The following is a 19458-nucleotide window of genomic DNA, read 5'->3' as shown; positions in this document are numbered from 1 at the left end:
CAAAGGCCCTGAGGTAGGACTGTACCCGTTAATTGAGGAAGAAGACAGATGTAAATGAGTGCGGGGCGAGGAGTACAGAAAGAGGCAAGGTTAGGAGGTGACTGTACCTTTTTCTAGCACACACCCTCATCTGACTTCCTTCAACTGGCTAAAGCCTGAACCCTCGGGCTGGCCACTAGAGGCCACCCTGTCTGTGGCTCACGGGGTCACCTCAATGTCACCAAGTGGTTGGCTCTAACAGTTCCTCAGATACTATGCTAAGCACTTCAAACAAATGAACTCATCTTCTAACACCCTTATGAATTAGGTGTATTTAATTTTTTACAGCTTTATTGAGGTATAATTGACATGTTGTAAACCATATAAATTTTAACTGGACAGTGATGAGATCTGACATCAGTGGAACCTACTACCACAGTGAACACACACTGAATATACCACTACCCAACAAAGATTTTTGTGCCGCATGTGTGTGTGTGTGTGTGTGTGTGTGTGTGTGTGTGTGTACTGGAGTTGAAACTCAGGACCTCACACTTGCTAGGCAGTTGTTTTACCACTTTAGTCACGCTTCCAGCTTTTTTTGCTTCAATTTTCAGATAGAGTCTAGTAGTGCTTTTTGCCCTCTAGCCTAGGACAGAAGTCCTCCTACCAAGCCTCCTGCTTGGCTGGGATTACAGGTGTACACCACCATGCCTAGATTGCTGAGATGGGTGGGGGGTCTCACTAACTTTTTCCCCGGGGCTGGATTAGAACCAGGATCCTTCCAGATCTCTGGTGCCTCTGTTTAATCCACCCTGTCCCTTCCCTTCCATCCTCCAGGCAAAGGAACCTAGTCTGCTTTCAATCGCTATAAATGAAGTTGCATTTTCTCCAGTTTTACATAAATTTAGGATTCTGTCTCTGTGTCTCTTTGTCTCTCTCTTTCTCTCTCTCTCTCTCTCCTCACCTCTCTCTCTCTCTTTCCCCCGCCCCCGAACAAATGTTCGTTTGGATGAACATTAATTTGTATTGTTAGGCCATTTTGGGCAGTAGGAAACTGAAGCTCAGAGAGTCGAGGGATAAGAGGGGGGTGGTCACATCCAGATCTGGCTCCACGCTGAGGTCGATTGGTTGACAGTCTGCCTAGGGCGCAAACCCTCTCTAAATTTCCTCGCTGTTTTCCCGCGCATGGCAGCCTTATTGTACACATGAGAAAACGGAGGCACAGACAGGCGTGACTTGAGCTAGAGGGTCCGAGGCTGAGGTGGGAGCGCGGAGGGTCCCCGTGGTGGCCCCAGGCAGGCGCTGACAGGTGCACGCTCACGCCGGGCGGTCTGGCCCCAGGACAGGAGAGGGGGCGTGGCCTGGGCGTGACGTGGGCGTGGCCGGGGCGTGGCCTCAGCCCTGCGTCCTGTGATAAGGGGCGGCGGGGGCTGGCGGGGGCCTGGGCTGTGCGATAAGGCGGGCGTGGGAGGCGGCGCTTGGTGTCTCGGTCCCCGCGCGGAGACTCGGGAGCGGGGCTGGGGTCCCCCACTGAGAGTCGGGGCGGAGCGTCCGGCCGAGTCACACCCGCCTCCATCCGGGGGCCTGGGCCGCCAAGATGGCGGTGGCGGTGTCCGCGGTGGCGGCAGTGGTGGCTGCGGCCGGTGCAGGGCGCGGGAGCCCGGCGCTGGGGACCGAATAGCGCCCCCCGTGGACCCCGCGTCCTGGCCGCGGGGCGCCCTGGGCACGGCAGCCACAGCTCCCCACGCCGGCGCCCCGCTCCGCCCTCCCGGCGCGTCCATGAACTCGGTGTCGCCGGCCGCCGCGCAGTACCGGAGCGGGAGCCCGGAGGACGCGCGCCGGCCCGAGGCCCGCAGGCCGCGGGGATCCCGGATCCCGGATCCTAACGGCCTGGGGCCCTCTGGAGCCAGCGGCCCGGCTCTTGGCTCGTCCGGGGCCGCCCTGGTGGAGCCGGACGAAGTGGATAAGTTCAAGGCCAAGTTGCTGACCGCCTGGAACAACGTCAAGTATGGTGAGGAGGGGGCTGAGAGCTCAGAGAAAGGGGTGGGGGGCGTCAAAGAAAATAAACCTCGCCCCTGCGCATTACTCCACCGTAGGTTCCCCTGCTGTGAGTCACCTTTGGGTCCCCCCGCCCTGTCCTGCCCTGCCCTGCCCAGAGTGGACCTGGGACAGGTCGAACACGGAGTGTTTCCAAGCCGCGCCCATTGCCCAGTTTGACCTTGGACAACCTTTCTTGCTTTGCTGTGCCTCCCTTGCCCCCTCTGTCAAATGGGTACATCCTGAGTTGATGGACATTCATGCAACTGTTGGGGAGGGGTGCGTCTCCCTCTTAGAGGGGTGCTGCTGGGGTTTTGGGAACTAGGATTGCGCCTGTTTCGCAGGTGGGGTGGTGGAAGCGCTCTTTGAGCAAGTGCTTCATCTTGCTTGGCGCTGCCCCGTGTCTCCCCCAGGCTGGGCAGTTAAAAGCCGGACCAGCTTCAGCAAGATCTCTAGCATTCACCTCTGCGGCCGCCGCTACCGTTTTGAGGGTGAGGGTGAGTTGGTGGTCTGGGACTAGGCAAGTGGAGGAGAGCCCCCAGGGGTTGTCCACAAGTGGCAGCTGACAGGCTGGCTCTTGTAGGTGACATCCAGCGTTTCCAGAGGGACTTTGTGTCCCGCCTGTGGCTCACCTACCGCCGGGACTTCCCACCCTTGGCTGGAGGCTGCCTGACCTCAGACTGTGGCTGGGGATGTATGTTACGCAGTGGCCAGATGATGCTGGCTCAGGGCCTGCTCCTACATTTTCTGCCCAGAGGTGAGCCCAGCATGGGAAACGGGTGTGCTAGGAGAGTGACAATCACGTGTGTCAGCGGTGTTGGAACTGTTTGTGAAGTTAAAGTTTAAAGCTGCACTGGAATTGTTTGCTTTGAACCAGGCGTGGTAGAGCACACCTATATAATCCCAGCACTTAAGAGGCAGGATCAAAAGTTCAAGGACAGCCTGTGGCTCATGCCTATAATCCCAGCTACTCAGGAGGCAGCAATCAGGAGGCTCAAAGCCTGCCCTGAGCACGAAACCCTGTCACCAAGAAAAGAATATGGGAGAAGCTGAAGTGCCTGCCTTGCAAGCATGAGGCCCTGCATTCAGTACTGCAAAAACAAACAAACAAAAAAGTTCAAGCACAGCCTAGGTTATATAGCTAGACCCTGTGAGGGAAAAAAAAGAAGGGAAGGAAGGAAAGAAAGGAAAAGTGTTAAATTAGTTTGGGGAATGTAAATGAGAATTGTTTATTAAGCAAGAAATTCAAGCCAGGGGTATAGCTAAGTGTAGAATGCATGCCTACCATGTGCAAGATCCTAGGTTTGATCCCCAGCACCACAAAAATATATAAAAAGAGTATCAGGCAATGTATCTGGAGTTCTTAAGCATATTTGAATTTTGTGTAAAAGCCAGGAGTGGTGATGCATGCCTGTAATCCCAATTACTTGTGAGCTGGAGATAGGGCCTCTAACCTCCAATCATGATCCTCCTATCTGAAAAACCAACTAAAAGCAAAAGAACTGGAGGTGTGGCTCAAAGTGCTAGAGCACTTTGAGACCTTACCTGGGTTTCATCAAACACACGTAAAGTGTGTGAAATAAGACTAAGTGTACTATACACACAGGGCACTGTTTGACTGTGTACTTCATCCCTCCAGACTGGACATGGGCAGAGGGCACAGGCCTGGCGTCCCCTGAGGTGTCAGGGTCAGCCTCTCCCAGTTGGTACCTTGGGCCTGCCCACCGGATGTCCCCACGCTGGGCTCAGGGGACATCTGAACTAGAGCAGGAGCGCCGGCATCGGCAGATTGTGTCCTGGTTTGCTGATCACCCTCGGGCCCCCTTTGGTCTACACCGGCTGGTGGAACTTGGGCAGAGCTCAGGCAAGAAGGCCGGAGACTGGTATGGGCCATCGCTCGTGGCACACATCCTCAGGTGAGGGCCACTTTGGGGAACATGGGAGCTGTTGGGTGTCCTCTGGAACTCAGGCCGTCCCTCCTACCCCCAGGAAAGCCGTGGAGAGCTGCAATGAGGTCACCAGGCTGGTGGTGTATGTTTCTCAGGACTGCACGGGTAAGGGCTGGGATCCAAGGTCATGGGGCTTTCACCTTGAACTAATCCCTGCCTTCCTTAGGGCCAGAGGAACCTGTGGGGAAGATTCTAGGCCTCCACTGTGGGAGGTGCACACAGGTCCCTTCCTCTGCCTCTCTTTCCAGAACCAAGAGAGGGTAGAGTGAAAGACAGAAGGAAGGACTTCACAGAAGGAAGGACTTCTTTTTCTCTCAGGTCCCACTCACTTTTTTTGCAGTCCTGGGTTTTGAACTGAGGGCCTCACATTTGCTAGGCAGGTGCTCTACCACTTGAGCCACTCCCCCAGCCCTTTTTTTGCTTTAGTTATTTTTCAGGTAGTGTCTCCCATTTTTCTCAGGGGCCAGCCTCAGACCTCAATCCTCCTACCTCCATAGCCTCCCAAGTAGCTGGGATGACAGGCACAGTTGATTTTGTTGAGATGGGGCCTCACTAACTTTGCTTGGGCTAGCCTCAAACCACATTCCTGCCCATCTCTGCCTCCTGAGCAGCTGAGATCACAGGCGTGAACCACCGCCCCTGCCTCTTTATTGTAGGTTTAAATCTTAGGGCCTCAGTTGCCCTCTCTATTAAATGGGGTATCCCGCTTGATTGGTGATGCCAAGATTGTCTGGAGGACTTAGGGGGACACTAGAAGAACATTCTTTGTTGATGGCAGTATTGTCTGCCAGAAGGTTGTACAGGCGAGGCTGGGACCCTGGGCTTAGAGGACCACACTCCAGGGCTTGAAGGGTAAGTAGGAAGGTGACCTGCTGCTGCCCTGTCCCTCCAGTATACAAGGCAGATGTGGCTCGCCTGGTGGCCAGGCCAGATCCAACAGCCGAGTGGAAGTCTGTTGTCATCCTGGTGCCGATGCGTCTGGGTGGCGAGACTCTCAACCCCGTGTATGTGCCGTGCGTGAAGGTACGTTTTTATCTGGACCACTTGGAAGCCCTGAGGACTTTTCATCTGTGGCTATAAACCCCCCATCATCTGGGCATCTTTTCTTTCAGTGCTCAGGATGGAATCCAGGGCCTTATGCATGCTGAACAAACGCTCTAACATTGAGCCACACCCCCAACCTTTGGGTTTTTGAGACAGGGTCTCACTATGCAGCTCAGGATGGTCTTGAACTCATTATGTAGCCTGGGCTGGCTGGAACTCTCCATCCTCATGCCTTTGGCTTCTGAATGCTGGGATTGCAGGTGTGCACCACAACACCCTCCTTCCATCATCTTTTTATTCAGTAGTTATGATTACATGGTATGTGCCATTGCTGTCTGACCCTGGAATTTAGAGAGGAACGAACAAGCACAAATTCTGAATGTGCCCCATGGCAGCAGGTTTTATTGTTTTGTTTTTTGGCAGTGTTGGGGTTTGAACTCAGGGCCTTGTGCTTGCTAGGCAAGTGCTCTACTACTTGAGCCATGCCTCCAGTCCTGGAAAGAAGTGTTCTAGTGGGGAGTGATCTGTGATTGAATTGTCATCACAGGCTGGGGACATAGCTTGGTGGTAAGAGTACATGCTTAGCAAGTCCTGAATTCAGTCCCCAGTACCCCCAAAAAAAGTAACTAAATGAATTAAAAATTCCTACTCAGGAGGCAGAGAGCAGGAGGATCAATTTGGGCTTGGCATGGTGATGCATCCCTGTAATTCCAGCACTCAAAAAGCAGTGGCAGGAGGATCTTGAGTTTGAAGCCAACCTGGGCAAAGTTAGGGAGCCCATTGTCTCAAAATTGTGATCAAAGTCAGGTGCTCATGGCTCATGCCTGTAATCCCAGCTACTCAGGAGGCAGAGATCAGAAGGATCGAGGTTAGAAGCCAGCCTAGGAAATAGTTCTCAAGACCCTATCTCAAAAAAGCCCTTCACAGAAAAGGGCTGGTGGAGTGACTCAAGGTGAAGGCCCTGAGTTCAAACCCCAGTACCACAAAAAAAAAAAAGTAACAAAAGCAGGCTGGTGGAGTGGCTCAAGTGGTAGAGTGCCTGCCTAGCAAGCGTGAGGCCTTGAGTTCAAACTGCAGTACCATCAAAACTAAGTAAAACATTCTTAAAATTAAAAAAAAAAAAATAACCAAGCAAAGTGGACTGGAGATGTGGCTGAAGTGATAGAGTGTCTACTTGCAAGTGTGAGTTTAAATTCCCATGCCACCAAAAAAACAAAAAGAAAAGGGCTGAACATGTAGCTCAAGTGGAAGAGCTCTTGCCTGGCATGTGAGAAGCCCTGGGCTCCATCCCCCTCCAAAAAAAATTGACGTTACAATTTGGACTTTAAAGCCAGGAAACTACTCCATAAAGGGCAGGTGGGGGTGGTTGCAGAGCTGAGAAAGCCCCTCAAAGAGGTATTCCAGGCAGAGGGAACAGCAAGACAAAGGCCCAGAAGCTGGAAAGCCCCTGTCAATTTTGCACTCACAATGAAAACCAAAGTTTTCCCCATAAACCGTGAGATCTTGAACCCTTGGTTCCTGTCACCAACTTGGTCTTATTGCACCCTGCTCCCAATCTCCTCCTTACTCACTGTATTCCAGCCATATGGACCTCCTCACTGTCTTCAGAACTTCTGCCTCAGGGCCTTTGCATTTGCTGTCCCTGTTGCTTGGAGGGCTGTTTCCCTAAGATGCATGTGGCTTCTGCTCTTAGTCCTGCTAAGAAGTCACCTCTCAAGCAGATGTTTTCTGTCTTCTCTCATTAAAATTGCAAAGTCTAAGCTGGGCAGCAGTGGCTGGCACCTGTAATTCCAGCTACCCAGGAGGCAGAGAGCAGGAGGATCAAGGTTTAAAGCCAGTCCTGGCAAATAGTTCATGAGACCCTGTCTCAAAAACCCATCAAAAAAAGGGCTGGCAGAGTGGCGCCAGTGGTAGAGCACCTGTCTAGCAAGTGTGAAGCCCTGAGTTCAAAATCCAGTACCAGGAAAAAAAAAATTGCAACTAGGTACTGGTGGCTCACAAAGATTGCTTTTGAAAGCCAGTCCAGGCAAATAGTTGGAGAGACCCTATCTCAAAAAAAAATCCCTTCACAAAAAGGGCTGGTGGAGTTGTTCAAGGTGCAGTACCACAAAACAAAATAAAATAACCCTGCAAAGTCTAGGTTCAGGTGTTGTTCAGTAGAGCGCTTGCCTAGCATGCATGAGGCCCTGGGTTCCATCCCCAGCACTGCAGAAAAAATAATTACAAAGCCTCTTCCTTCTTTTACCCTTTTCTATGTTACCACCTCTGACAGGTAATTCATGAATAAAATCTTGTTTCATGTTCCTGTTCCAAACTAGAATGTTGGCTCCACCAGGACAGCTTAATAGCTGCTGTCACATTGTGCTTGTGGGTTCATATATAGTAAGCATCTGCTGTTTGTTGAGTGACTGCCTGACACACTCACTTCAACTTTTGCCCACTCTTCCCTGCAGGAGTTGCTGCGGTCAGAACTATGCCTGGGCATCATGGGTGGCAAACCCCGGCACTCACTCTACTTCATTGGCTACCAGGGTAGGCTCCGCCCCCAGCCCTGCCCCACTGCCCCCCTGCCCCCCACCTACTGGTTACCCAGTAGCTCATGTCTGCCCTCCCTCAGATGACTTCCTGCTCTACCTGGATCCCCACTATTGTCAGCCCACTGTGGATGTCAGCCAGGCTGACTTCCCCCTAGAGGTGAGTTAGTGTCCTCAGGGTAGGGTGGGGGCATGGGTTGATTGTTGGTCCCCTCCCAACCTCCCTCGTCTGTCTGTCCAGTCTTTCCATTGCACCTCACCCCGCAAAATGGCCTTCACCAAGATGGACCCAAGCTGTACTGTGGGGTTCTATGCTGGAGACAGGAAGGAGTTTGAGACGCTCTGCTCTGAGCTGACCAGGGTGAGCAGGAGTGGTGGGAGGCAAGGGCAGGGCTGGGGGGTGGCCAAAGAGGAACAGAGACCCAGAACCCAGTAGACCTGGGGGGTGCAGGCTGTGTTGTAATCTGGAAAATCTAAGAATCCATCTTGGTGGGGGGGGGGGTTGCAGCTCAGTGGTAGAGCGTTTGCCTAGTATGTGTGACACCCTGGCTTCCAAACCCAGCACCAAAAAATAAATACAGTATTCACATTCTGAGAAACTCAAGAAATGCCAAGGGAGACTTAAGTCAAGGTTATCATGTCCATAAACCAGGAAATCCCATTTTAGGGCTGATGCATGCTGCTCGGGACATTAACTGATGTGCTTTGGGCACAGCAGGGTGTGGTGCACATCTGTAATCCCAGCACTTGGGAGGGTGGGGCAGGAGCATTTTGAGTTCAAGGCCAGCCTGCGCTACACGAGGAGACCCTGTCTCAAAGAAAAAATTTGGCCCAATATACCTTGGAGATTACTCCATCCAGAGGTTCAGGGGGTGGAGCCCCGCCCTCCCAGTTCATTGGAAAGCAAGTTCCACTTTTAATGCAACTGCTGCAAAAACCCCAGGGCTGTCATTCATTGGCTAGATTGGGTCACGTGTTTACCACAGCCAGAGACGAGCCAGGGTGCAGAAGGTGCTGATTGGCTGGTTTGTGTGTGGGTTGGGCCTGACTCTCCCTCCTCCCATCAGGTCCTCAGCTCCTCCTCCGCCACCGAGCGCTACCCCATGTTCACCTTGGCCGAGGGCCACGCTCAGGACCACAGCCTGGATGACCTCTGCACCCAGCTGTCCCAGCCCACGCTGCGGCTCCCTCGCACCGGGCGCCTCCTCAAGGCCAAACGGCCAAGTTCTGAAGACTTTGTGTTTTTATAACGGGAGGGGACGGGGGAGATGCCTATTTATTTTTTTATTTATGCCGCACTGGGCGTGGTAATGGGATTTCCCACTTTCGTATCCGCGCAAGCCCAGCTGAGACCAGTCTAGGGCCCCAGCTAGGGCCGAGCCCACCGCTGCCCGCTTCCCCCTGGTCCCGCCCACCCGGACAGAGGGATGGAGGCCGGGGCACCCACTCAGGGCCTGACCTACGTACTGTAGCTCACACTGGACCGGCTGCGCCCCACGCCGCCCCGAAGCCTCTTTCCTGAGGGGCCTGGGGCTGCCAGGGCTAATAAAGCTGCTGGACTTGAACGCGCCCAGGGTGGCTCAGTGTTCCAAGGCACGCGGGTGGGCACAGAGGCGACTCGAGGAGAAGTTCGTTCGTCGGCCTCGGTTCCCCATCTGGACGGGGGGACTGCGCCCTTGCCCACAGGCAGACCTGCGTCTGCTGAGACAAGCGGGAGGCGCAGCCGGGGACAGTACCTGGGGGAGGAAACCCCGGGTCCTCAGGGACCCTTGGGCCCGCGCTGTTTCCTGCCTCGCCGGCCCAGCTGGCGAAAGTGCAGGCGTTTGGGGTTGAGGCCAAAGGCCTGCAGTCTCTGGCGGCTGAACTCGCGGCCACCAAGCGTCACCGTGGGGCCCAGCAGCCGCGCCTTCTTGCCCCGCCTCCGCTGCTGGGGGACTGGCTTCTCAGGGGGTGGCACCCGTGCCGCCTCTTCCTGTGCTGGGGGGCTCTCAGGCAGCGGCCGCTTCCCTTGGGCTCTATCAGGCGCTGGCAGCTGTGCCCGCGAGCGGGCTTTGTCTCCCTGCGGCTTTCCTGTGGCTTCCGTGGGTGTCTCCGTCCTAGAGACAGAAGTGAGGGATCAATAGAGAGAGGAAGGTAAGCAGCAATCCCGCCAATCAGGGGCCTGCCTGGGAGCCAAACCTGAGTCTCAGGTCAAAGCCAAGTTTGTCTTTCTGAACCCCTAGGCAGAATTGTAATGTGGCTAATTTTGGTATTTGTGCCTGCCCTGCCCTCGGCTTGTCACATAAATCAATGCATTTTTAACTTTAAATCAACTTTGGGAGTTTCTCACACTCCTGCTTTAAAGACTGAGAATTAATTAGCATCATAATAACTAATAAGTCGATAGAGGGCGTTTATTTTTTTTTTTTTTGGAGCTGGCAAGTAACACCTCCTACTTTTTTTTTTTTTGGAGGCAGGATCTCAATATTAATAGCCCAGGCTGGCCTGAAACTCTCCATCCTCCTGCCTCGGCTTCCAGAGTGCTGGGATTACAGGCTTGTACCACCATGCCCATCTCCCCTATGTTATCGTTTTTCTTTTTCTTTTAGCAGTACTGGGGTTTGAACTCGGTGCTTTCTAGGTAGGCACTTTACCACTTGAGCCATGTCCCCAGCCCAGTGTTTTCTTTTAAACACTCACATGAATTAACTCAATTTTCACCAACCAGATGTCTTGAGAACCACAAATTTCCCTCCATTTTGTAGATGAGAAACAGGCCTAGATATGGGCAGTAACTTGCCAAAAGCCACACAGCTGTAGCCCATCCAGGAAAAGAACCCAGATCTCAAGAGACTACAAGATTGAAAGCCAAGTCATGGCAGCAATGGGTAACAGCCCCCTCCCCATCCGCTGTGCTTACTCCTCGGAGCAGAGCGACTTGAGGATCTGCCTCTTCTTCCACATGTTTTGGGCTTTCTGGTGGTATGCACGTCTGTCCTGGAGCTCCTCCTGCTCTGACCTGCAGTTGCCCAGAGGACATGGCTGTCATCGGGCACTGTGGGTGGTGCCCAGGCTTGCACCCTGCTGCCTGCCCCGCCCTCACCTGTACATGCAGGTCTTCTTCAAAGAACACCACCGGTTCAGCTCCTTGTCATCTGCAGCCAGGATCTACAGCAAAGGGAGGGAGGGGGAGCCCTGACTCGGAGCCTTCCTCACCTCCTTGGTTGACACAGGCCATGCAAGAATGTCACAATAGTAGGAGAGCTGGCTTCTCTGGGGGCCACTCAGTAATGTTTTCTTACAGGGAGGACCAGATGGGGAAACTGAGGCTTGGGAAGGTGATCCTTAGATTCTTGCCTCAGGTCACAGGGCTTATTTCAGATTCCTTGAGCCCAAGGGCTGCTGGGCCCTGCCATCCACTGCTCTCTAGCACCTCAGAAGGGGACAGGGGTCCTGTACTAACTATCACGTTGGCTAGCTAGATGGGGCCCAGGTTTCTAACGCTCTCAGTTTCCTCATTTATGAGGCAGGCATGCTTTAGAACCTGCCAGAAGGCGGCCCTGTGGATGTGGTGAGGGAATACCCGGGGTAAAAGTTCAATAAACACTGGTTTCTTTTACTGAGTCAATGGCCACACTCTGGTGTCAGGCTGCTCACCACCCGCAGGCACCTTTAAAGAACCATCCACATCTGACCTCCTCCTGGCTCCACAGCCATGAAGCGGGTGCTGTTACTGATCCCATTTTACAGATAGGAAACTCTTGTCCAAGGTTGCACAGCTAGTGAGTTACCCAGCCTGGACTTGAACCCGGGCCATCTGGTGCAAGAGACCACTAAGTCTTTGGACGTTGCTGCAGCAGGACTAGGGACTAAACCCAGGGTGTTGCATGTGCGAGGTGAGTGCTCTACCACTGAGGTACGTGAAGCCTCTCACCACGCCTTCATGCCACTCTGGTGTAGAGTTTAAAGCAATATTTACAAGGCGGGCGTGAGCTCAGGAGGCAAAGCGTGGGCTTAGCATATAGGACAGAGTTCCCTCCCCAGCACCACACACACTCACTGGTAGTATTTATGGGTGCCTGCCTGGGATAAGGACTGTTTCAAGTCCTTCAGCCCCCGCCAGGTAGAAACCCTGTGAGACTGGTAATATTATTACTGTGTCATTAGCACTATTGCTATCTTTTTTTTGTGGTGCTGGGGTTTGAACTCAGGACCTGCACCTTGAACCACTCCACCAGCACTTTTTTGTGAAGGGTTTTGTCAAGATAGGGTCTCGTGAACTATTTGCCTGGGTTGGCTTTGAACCAGGATCCTCCTGATCTCTGCCTCCTGAGTAGCTGGGATTACAGGTGTGAGCCACTGGCACCCAGATATTGCTATTATTTTTGAGATGAGGAAACATGCCCCAGAGTTGTAGCATCTTGTATCCTGGGTGCCCCTAGTGTCCCCTACTCCCAGCCCCAGCACTGCCCAGGTCCTGACCTCCTCCGTGGTGAGCCCAAAGTCACAGGGCACTACGCTGCGGTACTTGAAGCGACAGGGCAGGTCATCAATGATATCCTCATAGTCCAGCCGGTAATACTCATCCAGGTACTCCTCGAAGGACTTGTCACCTACAACAGAAGAGCCAGAGAGCTAGGCTGTTAGTGTTCCAGACCCTGGATAGTCCCCCAGCCACCTATGGCTGTCCAGGCCTCACCAGGGTTGAACACAGGCTTTTCCTGCCCCACGGCTGCAGCAAAGGGCGATTTACGTTTCTTCTTGCTGGTGGAGGGGGCTTCACGCTTCTTCTTGTAAGGCTGGCTGGGGTCATAGTCAGCGTCCATCTACAGATACATACAGGTCAGATCAGGCCAGTCCTCAAACCCCCTGGAGCCCAGGAATCCCCCCACCACGACTCCCACTTGTAACACCTACATTGAAGTCGGGGTCTTCACAGTGTGGTTCCTGCTGGCTCCAACCTCCATCCTGCTCTTGGCCGTCCCATGTGTCCCAGTTCCAATCATCTGCTTCCAAGGAGGACAGACTGGTGGGGTCAGAATGGGATCTCAGGCAGCAGGCCCAGCCCTCTGCCCACCCCACCCTCTGAGCCAGTGTTCAGCTGCTGTCACCTTCCAGTCCTTCCTCTTCTTCAAACTGTGGCTTCTCCTCCTCCATGGTGCCATAGAAGTTGTCTCCAAAGCATTTCTGCAGGGTAAGGACCACGTTCCCTCCAGAACCTTGCATGGCTCCCAGAACCCTCCCACAACCCAGCTCCTGATGGGAGACCCTGAGTGTCCAGGCCCCTCCATTGCCCCCTACCTGCTACACACTCTACACACTGTTATAGTGGCTACCAATGGGTTCCTCAGACGCACAGTTCTTTTTTTTTAGACCCACAGTTCTTTGCGGCCTTACAGACCTTTGTCCCCGCGGCCCCTGGCCTGGTGCTGTCTTTGACTAGCTAACTGCTGCTCAGGCCGCTACTTATTTAGTTGCCACCACTCCTAACATGATGACCTTCCCCTGTGTGTCTCCATTACTATCCTGATGCCTGTGGGCTGCGATCACACAGTAAGGCCTGGCATACAGTAGGTGCTCAACAGATGTTAAAACTGGTTCTTGCCACTCCATTATCTCTGATCCTGAGCTCTGGCAGAACCCCAGCTTCCAATGGGGGCCTAGTGAAGGCAGACTGAACTGGGCTATTTATTAAGCACCTACTGTATGCCCAACCCTAGACAGGATCTTGCTGCATTCTCACAACAATCTGAGTGATAGCAACTCCATTCTGTTGACAAAGCACAGAGCTGGGTGCCAGTGGCTCATGCCTGTAATCCTAAGCTACTCAGGAGGCAGAGATCCGGAGGATCGCGGTAAAGGTTGAACACAGCACTCACAACCTCCAGATTGTTTGTGGTAGGACTGGGGTTTGAACTCGGGGCTTTGCACTTGCAAATCAGGCGCTCAACCTCTTGAGCCACTCCTCCAATTCATTTTGCTGTGTTTATTTTAGGGGGGGGGGTCTTCTGAACTATTCCCCTAGGCTGGCCTTGACCCTTGATCCTCCCAACCTCAGCCTCCCAAGCAGCTGGGATTACAGACGTGAGCCACCAGTGCATAGCTCCTTCTCCAGTTTTTACCCAGCATTCCAATGCATTCTTCAGTCTCCTTCATCAACCTCCTAGACTTGGTCAGGGTCCTCTTTGGGGCTCCTGCAGTACCCAAGCTTCTCTCATAGAGTCCTCTCTGCCTGTTTCTATAGCCTGGTGCTAGGCTCCTCCAAGTACAACAATAAACATTAATTGCTCAAAAAAAATGAGTTGAGGAATACAGACAATCCCTGACTTTCAATGGTCTGACTTAGGAATTTTTGACTTTGTGCAGCTGCAAAAGCAGAATGTGTACTTCCAAGTTTTATCTTTTCCTGGCCTAGTGATATCTGATATGGTACTGTCTCATGGGGCTGGACAGAGGCAGCATTCAGCCACAAAATCATGATGGGAAAGAACCGACACTCTGCAGCATGCTATGTGGTAAGCTGTGATGTTCATTAGGTTCACAGCTCTTTGTTTTTCAGTGCTGGCAACTGAACACAGGGCCTTATGCATGCTAGGCAAGAGCTCTACCACTGAGCTCCATCCCCAATGTCCTGTTTTGAGACAGGGTCTCTATGTATAGCCAGGCTGGCCTTGAACCACAATCCTCCTCCTGCCCCAGCCTCCCAAGTGCTGGGATTACAGGTTTGTTCCACCATATCTGACTCAAACGTGTTTTTGACTGACAATATTTGCAACTTATCAGGACTTAATCCCATTGTAAGCCAAGTATCCAGAGAACTTACAAACTAAATTTTCACATGAATTCTTCCCTATCTATCCTTCCAACAACCCTGAGGTAGATATGCCAGTAAGCCCCACTTTACAGGCAAGGAAAGAATCTCAGAGAGGTCAAGTCACTTCTCTGAGGCCACACAGCCAGGAATGAGCCTGATTCCACAGCTGAGTTCCTGAGGATGGGAAGTTAGGATGGAGCCACACCTGCATGAGCTGGTCATGCTGGGCAGGGTCAAAGTCATCCTCGAGATCCTGTTCTTCAAGGCCCAGGGTCTCGTTGCCTGTGACCTGGCGCAGCCTCTCCAGCTTGGCAGCAATCTCCTTCCTTTTTAGATTCTTCAGCTGTTTCAGCTCCTCCTGCTTCCTGGCCTTCTCCTGAGGGTGGGGAGGTAGAGTGTGGGCTTTCCTGATGGACTTGGGGAACCTCCCCAGCCAGCCCACCCCCCCACTCACCCTCTTCTTTCGCTCCCGGGTCTCTTCCCTCTTCTCCTTCCTGCGTTCATCTTTGCGGCGCACAGAGGATGAAATGCTTCGTGGGTAGGTCTTCACCTGGAGGCAGCAAAGGAGCACAGGAGGGCCACAGAGATGACTGGAAGCTCTCTGGGCCCAGACTTAGAGGCCCGTCCTCCCGCCCCATAGCCCTGGTCACATACCAAGGCTGCATCTGGTTCCTCGAAGCGGAAGTTGTACTTATGTTCAAAATCTTCCTGTTTTTTCAGGAAGAGCTCCCCTTCATCGGAGGAGTCATCCACAGCCAGCTGGATAGGGAGGTCAGGGACCCTGAGGTGTGAGATGGGGTGAAGCTGGGGGGGAGGGGTGCTGAACTAGGTTAGGCTACCGTCTGCTACGTCCCTGGGTTCTAGATGTAGGAATTCATTCAGGCTGCTCTTACCCATCTCTTGCAGTGGGAAAACTGAGGCACAGAAATGTAACACAGGTCCAAGGATGGGAACCAGTGCTACTGGGCTCTAGAGGCCATATTTTGTGGCTGTTTCCCCACCCTCTGTGTGAGAAAAATAAACAAGTGGGGTCCCTTGGGCTTCCTGGAGGCACTCTGGAAACGGACAAGCAGTGAGCATGCAGGCTCACCCTTCCTCGTCTTCCTCCTCCTCCTCATCTCCCTCCTCCTCGTAGCGTTTGTTGAGGACATAATCCCGGAGGAATTGCTCCCCTTCATCCAGCTCTGGGTTGTTCCAGTATTCCTTAAGATGCATCTGGGGGTGGAGAGCAAAGGGATAGCAAGGGCCCAGGTCACCGCTGAACCACAGGGAAAGAGGGCTGGCGTGGACACCAAATGGATTTAGGGAACTGAAACTTCATGGCCAGCCTATCATACGTAGAATGTCCCACATTTTGCATATGGAGAAACTGAACCTCAAAGATGGGTACACCTCATCTTCAGACAGTGTGCCTTTGTTTTTGTTGCTGGTGGTGGTTTTTTTTTTTTATTGTTTATATTATTCATATGTGCATACAATGCTTGGGTCATTTCTCCCCCCTGCCTCCACCCCCTCCCTTACCACCCACTCCGCCCCCTTCCTCTCCCCCCCCACCCCCTCAATACCCGGCAGAAACTATTTTGCCCTTATCTCTAATTTTGTTGAAGAGAGAGTATGATGGTGGTTTTTTAGTGCAAGGAATCGAACCCGGGGCCTCCTGGATGCTGAGCACGCTCTCTACTACTGAGCTATATTTCAGCCCCATAGGTGCCTTTGGCAGTACGCTTAAGGGTGGCTTTCTAGAAAGTGGATGGATGGAAGCAGACCAGGCAATTTGAGCCATCAGGGACTGTAAGTGACACTTACCAGTTCCTTCATGGACTCGGGGTTTTGAATTTGCTTCTGTCCCTTTAGCCACTCAACGTAGTCAGCCTCCTCCTGGGCCTGAGGAACACCATTATTGAGGGTCTGTGAAAGCCCCAGCTGCCTGCCAGGCAGTCCATTTGGGCCCCAGTACCCACCTTCTCCTCCCTGGTTTTAGTGTGTTTCTGCAGCAACCCGGAACCACCTTCCCCAGCACTGTCCTCGTCCTCACTGTCCTCCACAAAGGCTCGGAAGCTGCTCATGACACAAAACCACTGTCAGAGCCGGGGGGTGCATGCCTGTAATCATAGCTTCTTGGTAGGCTGAGACTGGGAAGATTGAGGTTCGAGGCCAGCCCAGACAAATATTTCACGAGACCCCCATCTCCAAAATAATCACAGCAAAATGGACCAGAGGTTTGGCTCAAGTGATAGAGCACCTGCTTTTCAAGTGCAAAGCCCTGAGTTCAAATCCCGATCCCACCCAAAAAAATGGGTGGTGGCTTGCAGAGTGGCTCAAGTGGTAGAGTATCTGCCTAACAAGCATGAAGCCCTAAGTTCAGTTCCCAGTACTGCCAATAATAAATAAATAAACAGTTCAGATACAAAGCCTGGTTACTAAACCCTGGGCTCTCCATTCACCAAGCTGAGAGGAGCACTGTGATGCTCAACCCATTTAATAGATGAGGAAGCAGAGGCACACAGAGAGCAAGTGAGAGCTTTCTTTCATCACAAATCCTGTGCCCGGGACCCCCAGGGTGAACGCCTACCCTCACCCAGGCCCAGGCTCACCTTTCCTTGAGCTGCTTCTGTTCTTCCATGTAACTCTGTGATGACGTTTGCTGTGGAGGAAGGACTAATGTGGGCCTCAGGCCAGCCCTGGGCCCCTCAGCCCCCACCCCGCCTTCACCCCACCCACCTTGAGTCTCTGATCGACGGTCTCTCCATCTGAGTTGTCTTCATCGACGTACTTGCTGTACAGGGAAGGATGGGGTTTTAAAGTACGGTGCCTAATTCACAATAGCTCAGTTTATGGTGCCTAGACTTTACAATGAGTTTATCTGACAGGAAACGCATTTTCAATCTATTGTATTTTCTATTCACAATGGGTTTATCAAGATATAAGTCCATTTTTATACTTTTATGGCCTGCCTGTCCTAATGGTGTGGGGTACTGTCACAAGCACCTGGTCAGGAAGGGGACCTGGGAGTGTGGGACGTCATTGAGGTTCCTGCTCTCAGGGGTTCCCTTGATGCTGTGGAATCTTGGGCTTTTTCACCTCTAACCCTGAGGTCCTCAAGGTCCTAGGAAGGCTGAGGACTGAGGGTGGGAACACGGATTTCCCCCTTACCCTTCCTTCTCCAAGATGACCTTCCTCTCATAGTCTTTCAAGTACATGGTCTGCACTTTCTTCTGTTTCTCGGAGGCTGCTGGCTCCTCCTCGCTCTCCGAGGAAGAGGAGGATGCTGTGGGCCAGAGAGAAGATACGTGTCACCACCCACAACCTCCCTCTTCACCTGGCAGCCCCCAGGGCAGGGCTCCCAGTGGAGAGAGATTTCAAATGCCCAATCCACTTCAACTGTATCCTTCTTGCACTTCCTGATGGGGCTGCGATCCATTTGCTCAGTGACTCGCACTTAGAATAGTCCCAAAAACATGTAGATGGTACCTGACTTGGGACAGCTCAACATGATCTTTTGACTTTATGATGGGTTTATCAGAGTATTAAATGCATTTCCAACTTATTACAGTTTTGACTTATGATGACTGGAGAATGTAAACCCATCTACTTTTTGGAGATGGGGAGTCTCACAAATTATTTGCTCAGGTTGGCCTCAAACCTTACATCCTCCTGATCTAAGCCTCCCAAGTAGCTAGGTTTACAGGCATGAGCCACCATGTCTGGCTGTAACCCCATCTTAAGTCATCTGTAGTCATTATGGACACCACCAGCAAGTAATACCCTAAAACACCCTGCTAAGCCTGCTGTATGTTAAACAATTTGTTCAGTAGGCACAACAACCTGTAAGGCACTTGAAGAAGCAGGACCACACACACACACCTGTTCTCTGATAGAAAGTGACATCTTTCTGATAAATGCGAGGGTCCTTCTTCTTCAACAAGGACAGTGTCCTGTAAAAGTCTCGATCCTGCTGGGGGTCAAATTCCTAGGGCAGGAAAAGGTGCGAGGCCAACTTTAGAAGGGGGGAAAGAAGGGGGTAGAGACAGCCTGGGTAGGAGCTGGTAATGGGGAATGCAGCAGGGACAGATGACCCAGAGGGTGTAGGGACTGGGTGTAGTGAAGGACCAGGGTTTCTCTGGCTGAAGTCAAGCAGGTAGGGGCTTGGTCTGAGTGGGAGGGACCCGCTTGGGGCTGGGCAGGGGCTGCTCGGTACAAGATACAGACAAAGGAAGGTAGGGGGTAAGGGGAGTTGCTTCCTGAAGTAGGTGGGCTATGGTCGCACTTGGGGGGACAGCGGGTAAGGGCCAGGCTGCACAGTGGGGCGACGAGCTGATGTGGGAAGATGCTGGGCACCCCATGTGATCTACGGAATACTACCCTGAAAAGTGGGGATGGACTTTTGGGGGTAAGGAGGTTGGAAGGGGGTCAGAGGGGTCGCCCCACCCATCAGGATGGTCAGGAAGATCCGTGGCAGGGAGAGGAAAGTAGGGGAGGGGGTCTGGCGACTGCTGTCTCTCGATTGGGGTCGGGGTTCGGATGCTCGTTTATTTAGGGCGCAGGGGGGATGGGAGTGAGCCGCCCCCTGTACATCCGGGTCGGGGTGCGAGGGGAGGCCGGGGCGCCTGTGCACGTCCGGGACGGGGCGGGAAGCGCACCACGCGCTCCTCGCTGGAGTCAGACTCGGAGCTGGAGTCGCCGCCACGGTCCCCATAGCGATCCTTCACTGTGGGGCACAGAGCAGATGCCCCCAGGATCAGCCTGGGGGCCATATAAATCCCCCCCACTTCCCGACGACCCTTCCTGCGCTGCGCCCCGCACTCACAGCGCTGCAGCTCCTCGCGCTCCCGGTAGCGGCTGTACCGGGCGGCGAAGGCCGCGTTCACTCTCAGAGGAGACAATCCGCGCGGTTCCGGCATGGCGGCTCCGTGGCTCACTGCGCATGCGCCTGGCAGTCCCGAAGAGGCGTGGCCTCCATTGCCACGCCCACGTCACGATTTAAAAGGGGCAGTGCCAGACGCCTGGAGCCGCGCCTGACCCGGTCCCCGGTCCTTCCGGGATCCCGCTCGCCGTTCGATCGCAGTCCCCGCCCATACGCCACGCCCCTGCGGGGAAGGCAGCAGCCACCGCCCACCCT

At 53.2% G+C, this 19458-nt stretch overlaps 2 protein-coding genes across 3 annotated transcripts; one reads left to right on the top strand and one right to left on the bottom strand.

Annotated features, from left to right (window-relative positions):
• The first annotated feature begins 1420 nt into the window (after positions 1-1420).
• Positions 1421-9111, top strand: Atg4d (autophagy related 4D cysteine peptidase). 2 transcript variants are annotated; one of them, XM_020178991.2, is made up of 10 exons: positions 1421-1993; positions 2433-2510; positions 2603-2776; positions 3659-3935; positions 4009-4073; positions 4861-4991; positions 7466-7544; positions 7630-7706; positions 7788-7907; positions 8614-9111. In XM_020178991.2, exons 1-10 carry the CDS (start codon positions 1762-1764, stop codon positions 8794-8796), a joined length of 1416 nt encoding a protein of 471 aa, XP_020034580.1. In that variant the 5' UTR covers positions 1421-1761; the 3' UTR covers positions 8797-9111. The 2 variants fall into 2 exon arrangements, with proteins under 2 accessions (XP_020034580.1, XP_020034579.1); XM_020178990.2 differs by having other exon boundaries at positions 1422-1993; positions 2433-2516.
• A 100-nt stretch (positions 9112-9211) lies between these two features.
• Kri1 (KRI1 homolog) lies at positions 9212-19293 on the bottom strand. Its single transcript, XM_074054087.1, has 19 exons — positions 19147-19293; positions 18980-19047; positions 18204-18309; positions 17493-17607; positions 17061-17115; positions 16934-16983; positions 16301-16397; positions 16146-16223; positions 15430-15554; positions 14994-15120; positions 14794-14889; positions 14545-14715; positions 12637-12712; positions 12443-12531; positions 12225-12351; positions 12008-12138; positions 10629-10693; positions 10446-10544; positions 9212-9642 (listed from the first exon to the last, which is right to left on the bottom strand). Exons 1-19 carry the CDS (start codon positions 19238-19240, stop codon positions 9306-9308), a joined length of 2106 nt encoding a protein of 701 aa, XP_073910188.1. The 5' UTR covers positions 19241-19293; the 3' UTR covers positions 9212-9305.
• Positions 19294-19458: the final 165 nt, after the last annotated feature.

Source organism: Castor canadensis, chromosome 14 (genome assembly GCF_047511655.1).
Source record: "Castor canadensis chromosome 14, mCasCan1.hap1v2, whole genome shotgun sequence".
NCBI lineage: Eukaryota > Metazoa > Chordata > Mammalia > Rodentia > Castoridae > Castor > Castor canadensis.
This window is presented reverse-complemented; position numbering and strand designations above follow the sequence as displayed.